Below are 8132 nucleotides of genomic sequence, written 5' to 3'. Positions count from 1 at the left end.
AGCGACACCCGATGGCGAGGAGTGGTACTGCAACTCGTTAACACGGTGCGCTGATAGGAGTGTAGCGCCACCTACAGAGTCTGGGAGGAGAGGAAGAACATCAACCATCAACCTCCAGCCACCCTGAGAAGACCCTGTTTTGGGGGGTAAACAAAACCTAAATGTAGATGATTTCAAAGTAACTAAATGGAGTCGTAGCTATTTAGCTGTGTTGTTGTCTGTGTCCTTTTTGGAGGGGGGGAGGAAAAACATCAACCATCTAGCTCCAGCCACCGCACTGAGAAGACCCTCTTTGGGTTAAAAACTAAATTTAGATTCGTTCAAAGTAACAACATGGAGTCATAGCTATTTAGCTGTGTTGGTGTCTGTGTCCTTTTTTGGAGGGGGTTTTAACCTAGTCGGACAACATATTGACTATGTGACTGTGAGCACCCGGAGAAGCGTTATAGCGGTCCATGAAGAGCGGTCTAGCCGTCGGTAGTCCTCCTTCTGTCCGGTCTAGTGGACTTGATGAACCCCGTCCGTCCACCCTGACCCGTGGAGTAGCACCGACAACACAAACAAGGTAACCGGCGGCTAACATTAGCAAGCTAGCTTAGACTGTTTATTTGTATTAGATCATCATGTTTATTGTTTTATTTTTGTTATATCAATGTTGCATTTTTTGCTTTGCTGCTTTCTAGGGGATGAAACTTGACAGCTGTTAATAATAACGTTAAGCAAATCTATCTAGGTAGTTAGCATTAGCTAATAATAATAGGTAGTTAGCATTAGCTAATAATAATAGGTAGTTAGCATTAGCTAATAATAATAGGTAGTTAGCATTAGCCATTAGCCATTGTAGCCGTACACCTAAGCGAGCAAACATAATAATTATACTTCGATGAGCTGATGTTGTTTGTTGTTCTCCTTGGTTGTTATTATAGACAAAACAAAAAATGTCGTTCATGACATTAAGCTAGCTACTTCACCGCAAATCGCTGTGTCTTACACTGTTATTTATTTTAACACAGCCTTTCTCAAAAGTTAGCAAGTAGCTAACTAGCTAGATAACTGGATATCCAGTCGCTGACTTGCTAGTTAGCTTAGCTCTGCTTAGTTTAGCTTGGTTTAGTTTAGCTTGGCTTGGCTTAGTTTAGCTTGGCTTAGTTTAGCTTGGCTTAGTTTAGCAATGATGGTATTCACCAGACTGGGGAGGGGGAGAGTCTCTCTGATCGGCTTGGCTAACAGATATCACTAGTTATTTAGTTAGATAGCTGTCTAGACGTCAACAAACTGTACAGTTTTCTTGCTTGTACTTTGACTAATGTCTTCGCATAGTCATACTGGCTTTCATTTCACACATGTTTAACATATTCTCTTCAATATCGTTACTAGTTCCCCACTTTCACTTTCCCGTGAAATAGCCTATGCAATAACTTCAACAAGGCATCTATTATCTATTTGTTAATATATTCAACTAATTAATTGTGATAGCTAGTGTAGCTACTGCCCTTCTACAGCATGTAATATTCAAAGCATTGACCATAGTCTACTATAATGTCCCCTCCACTGACAGTCAATTTAAAGCCAACTTTTTAATCAATCAAAGGTTTTGTCAGGAAGAGGACCTCATTTTCCTCACATTTATTACACAACAGATTTTTTTTTACAACCCTGTTTTTCCCTCCCCTTTTCTCCCTCCTTCCCTTTCTCTTCCCTCCCTTTCTCTTCCCTCCCTTTCTCTTCCCTCCCTTTCTCTCTCTCCTCTCCCCCTTCTCCCCTCCCCCCCTCCCTTCCCTTCTCCCCCTCCCTTCCTCTCCCCCTCCTTCCCTGCAGGTCATGGACTTCCCGGGCCACTTCAACCAGGTAAAATGCAAACAACTTTATGATTTCAGTCAGTAAATGAAAAATAAAACGCTCTAACAATAAAGTGTTTTCATAATAATATAATATTTTCACATGTACGCGTGGCCTCGGCGGGATTCGAACCCACGAGCCGTGCTCTAGCTAGCGACTGAGCCACGCGTGATTCATATTGTTATTGTAGGTCTTCCAGCAGCTGAATTACCAGCGCGTCCACAGCCAGCTGTGTGACTGTGTCATTGTGGTGGGCAGCCGCCATTTTAAGGCCCACCGCTCGGTGCTGGCGGCTTGCAGCACTCACTTCAGAGCCCTGTTCACCGTCGCCCAGGGAGACGCCAGCATGAACATGATACAACTGGACAGCGAGGTGAGGATGATGAGTTTATAACAGGGGTGATGGTGTGTGTATTACTGCAGGTGGTGATGATGATGATGTGTGTTACTGCAGGTGATGATGATGATGATGATGTGTGTTACTGCAGGTGGTGATGATGATGATGATGATGTGTGTTACTGCAGGTGGTGACAGCGGAGGCGTTTGCCGCCCTGGTGGACATGATGTACACCTCCACCCTGATGCTAGGAGAGAGCAACGTGATGGACGTGCTGCTAGCTGCCTCTCACCTCCACCTGAACGCCGTAGTCAAGGCCTGTAAGCACTACCTGACCACCCGCACCATGCCCATGTCCCCGCCGGCAGACCACCGGGCCACACAACACCGCCAACACACCCAGGCGGAACAGCAGAGACTCAGGCAGCAGCAGCAGCAGCAGGCAGCCGCCGAGTTAGCCGCTAACGCTAACCTAGCCGCTAACGCTAACCAAGAGGCTAACGCTAACCTAGCGGCTAACGCTGCTACGTCCAGGCTCCAGCGGTCGTTCCTGCTGCAGCAGCTGGGTCTAAGCCTGGTGAGCTCTGCCCTGGGCGGGGTGGAGGAGGATGGGCTAAGGGGTGGTAGCGATGGTGTTAGCATTAGTGGTGTAGTGGAGCACAAAGCTTCCTTCCCCATTCGACGCTGCCACAAGAGAAATCCCTCCCTGAGCTTTAGCCTATCTGAGGACAGGCCCAGGCAGAGGCCCCGCCCCTCCGGAACCCACGGGGATGAGGAAGTGGGACTACTCTCCCCCGACTCCCACAAGACGGGGGAGGAGGCCAGACTGGACGCGGCGATCACCGGCCTAGTAGGGGGCGTGACCCAGGATGACTCCCAGATGCCCAGCCAATCGGACGGCGGACGCTGCGAAGGGGAGGAGCAAGGGATGGCGGAGGAGGGGGGTGTGGGGAAGGAGTCCCTGGATGGGGGGAGTCACCATGGTGATGGGGTGGAGGTGAAGATAACAGAGGAAGAGGAGGAGGAGGAAGTACGGGAGCAACAGGGACAGGTAATGACATTTTAACAGGAAATACTTCATCTGCATCCCAAATATCCCCTTATTCCCTCTATAGTGGACTACTGTTGACCAGGTCCCATAATGCACTACTGTTGACCAGGACCCATAGTGCTCTACTGTTGACCAGGACCCATAGTGCACTACTGTTGACCAGGACCCATAGTGCACTACTGTTGACCAGGACCCATAGTGCACTACTGTTGACCAGGACCCATAGTGCTCTACTGTTGACCAGGACCCATAGTGCACTACTGTTGACCAGGACCCATAGTGCACTACTGTTGACCAGGACCCATAGTGCACTACTGTTGACCAGGACCCATAGTGCACTACTGTTGACCAGGACCCATAGTGCACTACTGTTGACCAGGACCCATAGTGCTCTACTGTTGACCAGGACCCATAGTGCTCTACTGTTGACCAGGACCCATAGTGCACTACTGTTGACCAGGACCCATAGTGCACTACTGTTGACCAGGACCCATAGTGCTCTACTGTTGACCAGGACCCATAGTGCTCTACTGTTGACCAGGACCCATAGTGCACTACTGTTGACCAGGACTACTGTTGACCAGGACCCATAGTGCACTACTGTTGACCAGGACCCATAGTGCACTACTGTTGACCAGGACCCATAGTGCACTACTGTTGACCAGGACCCATAGTGCACTACTGTTGACCAGGACCCATAGTGCTCTACTGTTGACCAGGACTCATAGTGCACTACTGTTGACCAGGACCCATAGTGCACTACTGTTGACCAGGACCCATAGTGCACTACTGTTGACCAGGACCCATAGTGCACTACTGTTGACCAGGACCCATAGTGCACTACTGTTGACCAGGACCCATAGTGCACTACTGTTGACCAGGACCCATAGTGCACTACTGTTGACCAGGACCCATAGTGCTCTACTGTTGACCAGGACCCATAGTGCTCTACTGTTGACCAGGACCCATAGTGCACTACTGTTGACCAGGACCCATAGTGCACTACTGTTGACCAGGACCCATAGTGCACTACTGTTGACCAGGACCCATAGTGCACTACTGTTGACCAGGACCCATAGTGCACTACTGTTGACCAGGGCTACTGTTGACCAGGTCCCATAATGCACTACTGTTGACCAGGACCCATAGTGCTCTACTGTTGACCAGGACCCATAGTGGACTACTGTTGACCAGGTCCCATAATGCACTACTGTTGACCAGGGCCCATAGTGCTTTACTGTTGACCAGGACCCATAGTGCACTACTGTTGACCAGGACCCATAGTGCACTACTTTAGACCTGGGCCCATAGTGCTCTACTGTTGACCAGGACCCATAGTGCTCTACTGTTGACCAGGACCCATAGTGCACTACTGTTGACCAGGACCCATAGTGCACTACTTTAGACCAGGGCTCATTGCTCAAGTTATAGGGTGCCATTTGGGACAAATACTTCCCCATTTAAAGAGCAATCTATGAAACAACTGTCTAGTATTAATTAATATTTTACCTTTGGTAAATAAAGGGTTTAAACCCAACCTTGGATAAAGTAATGGGTCATATCCTGTTGTCCTCCTTCATGTCTGTCTCTCTCCTCCTCTCTCCTCCCATATCTTCTCCTCCTTTCCTCTCTCCTCCTCTCTTCTCCTCCACTCCTCTTCTCTTCTCTCTCCTCCTCTCTCCTCCCCTATCTTCTTCTCCTTTCCTCTCTCCTCCTCTCTTCTCCTCCACTCCTCTCTTCTCTCTCCTCTTTTCCTTCTCTCTCCTATCTTGTCCTCCTCCTCTCCCATCCTCTCCTGTCCTCTCTCATTTCCTCACTCCTCCTGTCCTCCTCTCCTCTTCTCTCTCCTCCTCTCCCATCCTCTCCTGTCCTCTCTCCTTTCCTCACTCCTCCCGTCCTCCTCTTCTCTCTCCTCCTTTCCTCCTCCTTTCCTATCTTCTCCTCCTCTCTCCTCTCCTCTCTCTCTCCTTGTCTCCTCCTGTCCTCCTCTCCTCTTCTCTCTCCTCCTCTCCTATCTTCTCCTCCTCTCCTCATCTCCTCCTGTCCTACTCTCCTCTTCTCTTCTCTCTCCTCCTCTCCTCTCTTCTCCTCCACTCCTCTCATCTCCTCCTCTCCTGTCCTTCTCTCTCCTCTCCTGTCCTTCTCTCTCCTCTCCTCTCTCTCCTCATCTCCTCCTCTCTCTCCTATCGTCTCCTCCTTTCCTCTCTCCTCATCTCCTCCTGTATCTTCTTCTCTCCTCCCCTCCTCTCTCCTCATTTCCTTCTCTCCTCTCCTCCAGGTGGTGGTCAAGTGTGAGCCTCTGAGCTCCCCAGAGCCAGCTGATGACATCACCATCCAGGGTAGCGACCAGCTGGGACCTGGAAGAGGAAGAGGAGGAGGGGAGGAGAAGGTAGAACTGAGCCCACAGAGCAGCGACCGTAGTCTCTCTTCCTCTGACCAACAGCTTCTCCAACCCAGTTCCCAGGTCCTGCTCAAAGGAGGTCTTGGTAGTGGGATTGGCGGTGGTTTTGGCTGTAGTAACCATCTTGATGGGAAGTCTGGTTTTAGGATTTCTAGCTTCCTCGGCGCCAAGGTCTTCGGAAGCGGGGGGTCGGGGGTCGATGCCGGGGACGACGACCTCCTCAACACGACGACCGGCGAGGCGATGGCAGCGACACATGGCTTCCTGCTGAGCCCGGAACACTCTGGAACCAATAACTCCGCCTCGATGCTCCGTCCCGGGTCGGCCAACCACCTGCACCTGCTGGCTGGCGACGGTCTCGGGGGATTCTCTACAGACGCCGATTCGCTCTTCCTGCGTCCCCTGCATGACGGACTGGGAAACCCCAGGGGAGGAGGAGGGTTCCCAGATCCGTTTTCTCTGGACTTCCAGCGCTCCAGCCTGGGTCTGCACTCCCTGGCCCGCGCCTCTCGAGGGAGCTCCCTGGGTTACCCTGGATACCGACGCATCGCACCTAAAAACGACAACGTGGGCGGAGGAGGAGGAGGAGGAGAAACGGGGGTCGTTTTCCAAGACGCCCTGTCTTCCTCCAGTCTGGGGGAAGGGGGACCCTTGCTTCTGAACGGTTCGGGAGGTTACGAATCAGGCCCACCCACCTCGTCCTCGTCCGCCCCACACCCTCGCCCCCAGCTGACCCGTGCCTCTGCGGACGTCCTCTCCAAGTGTAAGAAGGCCCTGTCCGAACACAACGTGCTGGTGGTGGAAGGAGCCAGGAAGTACGCTTGTCGAATCTGCTGTAAGACTTTCCTCACTCTGACCGACTGTAAGAAACACATCAGGGTCCACACCGGGGAGAAACCGTACGCCTGCCTCAAGTGCGGCAAACGCTTCAGCCAGTCGTCTCACCTGTACAAACACTCCAAGACGACGTGTCTGCGTTGGCAGAACAGCAACATGGCCGACTCACTGATGTAGACGATGCTTCGGAGGGGAGGGGGGGGGAGGGCAGAACAGCAACATGGCCGACGCGCTGATGTAGATGCTTCGGAGGGGAGGGGGGAGGGCAGAACAGCAACATGGCCGACGCACTGATGTAGACGCTTCGGAGGGGAAGGGGGCAGGGCAGAACAGCAACATGGCCGACGCACTGATGTAGTCGCTTCGGGGGGGGGGGGGGGGGGGGGCAGAACAGCAACATGGCCGACGCACTGATGTAGTCGCTTCGGGGGGGGGCAGAACAGCAACATGGCCAACGCACTGATGTAGGCTTCGGTAGGTGATAGATGTGATCACTGTCGGAGGGGAGGGGGGAGGGCAGAACAGCAACATGGCCAACGCACTGATGTAGGCGCTTCGGTAGGTGATAGATGTGATCACTGTAGGAGGGGTGGTTGAACGGTATCCAGATTTTAATACCTTTATATCATCGTTGTGCCATACCGGAGCTATACGGTATTACCGGGCATTGCAAATTAATGGAGAATACAACTTTTTTTATTTTTTTTTAATAGCCAAATTAGCGGTATGCTAACACTATGGGGATTCCCATAGTGGATGCTAGCTAAATGCTAACGAGTCCAGCGTTTCAGCCTGTACAAACACTCCCACCTGCCTACGCTGGCAGAACGGCAGCATGCCTTACGACCTGTCTGTAGGCTGGCCTGGTAGGTAGGGGTTGAGCTGGATTGGGAAATTCCTGGGAAAATTAACTTTTTTGAGACCAGTGGGAGGCCTAGAACTAAACCGACATGTTCGTGAAAGTCTCTCACCTCTCCGCGGATTAGTGTCTCTAAGCCAAACTGTTGGGACGCTACAGACAGAAGTTGGCAGATCTGCTTTTGCCCGACTTCAGACAGGGGGGGGGGGGGGGGTCCCAAGACGCTTGTTGGGCCCCACAGTCCTGAAGCTGAAGCCTGGATAGAGAGATTCAGAACTGTCCTGAAGCTGAAGCCTGGCTAGGGGAATTGTGCAACACTAAACCTGGAGATTGGCTTGGAGAGGAGAACAGGGATGTAAAGGAGAGAGGGTGGACTAGCCTCCACTCTTAGCCTTACAAACAGATCTGGGACCAGGCTGAGAGTGGACCACTTCCTGTTATGGTCCTTTACAAACAGATCTGGGACCAGGCTAAGAGGGGGACCACTTCCTGTTATGGTCCTTTACAAACAGATCTGAGACCAGACTTAGGGTGGGCCACTTCCTGTTATGGTTCTTTACAAACAGATCTGGGACCAGGCTAAGAGGGGGACCACTTCCTGTTATGGTCCTTTACAAACAGATCTGGGACCAGGCTTAGAGTGGACCACTTCTTCTCATGGTCCTTTACAAACAGATCTGAGACCAGGCTTAGGGTGGGCCACTTCCTGTTATGGTTCTTTACAAACAGATCTGGGACCAGGCTAATAGTGGACCACTTCCTGTTATGGTCCTTTACAAACAGATCTGGGACCAGGCTAAGAGGGGG

The 8132-nt window shown here is 51.5% G+C and overlaps 1 protein-coding gene across 1 annotated transcript; it reads left to right on the top strand.

The window, feature by feature from the left end:
- The first annotated feature begins 138 nt into the window (after positions 1-138).
- Positions 139-6767, top strand: LOC139395868 (zinc finger and BTB domain-containing protein 5-like). Its single transcript, XM_071143179.1, has 5 exons — positions 139-565; positions 1819-1848; positions 2030-2212; positions 2365-3228; positions 5507-6767. Exons 2-5 carry the CDS (start codon positions 1822-1824, stop codon positions 6641-6643), a joined length of 2211 nt encoding a protein of 736 aa, XP_070999280.1. The 5' UTR covers positions 139-565; positions 1819-1821; the 3' UTR covers positions 6644-6767.
- Positions 6768-8132: the final 1365 nt, after the last annotated feature.

Source organism: Oncorhynchus clarkii, unplaced genomic scaffold (genome assembly GCF_045791955.1).
Source record: "Oncorhynchus clarkii lewisi isolate Uvic-CL-2024 unplaced genomic scaffold, UVic_Ocla_1.0 unplaced_contig_6397_pilon_pilon, whole genome shotgun sequence".
NCBI classification, from domain to species: Eukaryota; Metazoa; Chordata; class Actinopteri; order Salmoniformes; family Salmonidae; genus Oncorhynchus; species Oncorhynchus clarkii.
The sequence above is the reverse complement of the archived record's forward strand: the minus strand, read 5'-3'. Positions and strand labels throughout refer to the sequence as shown.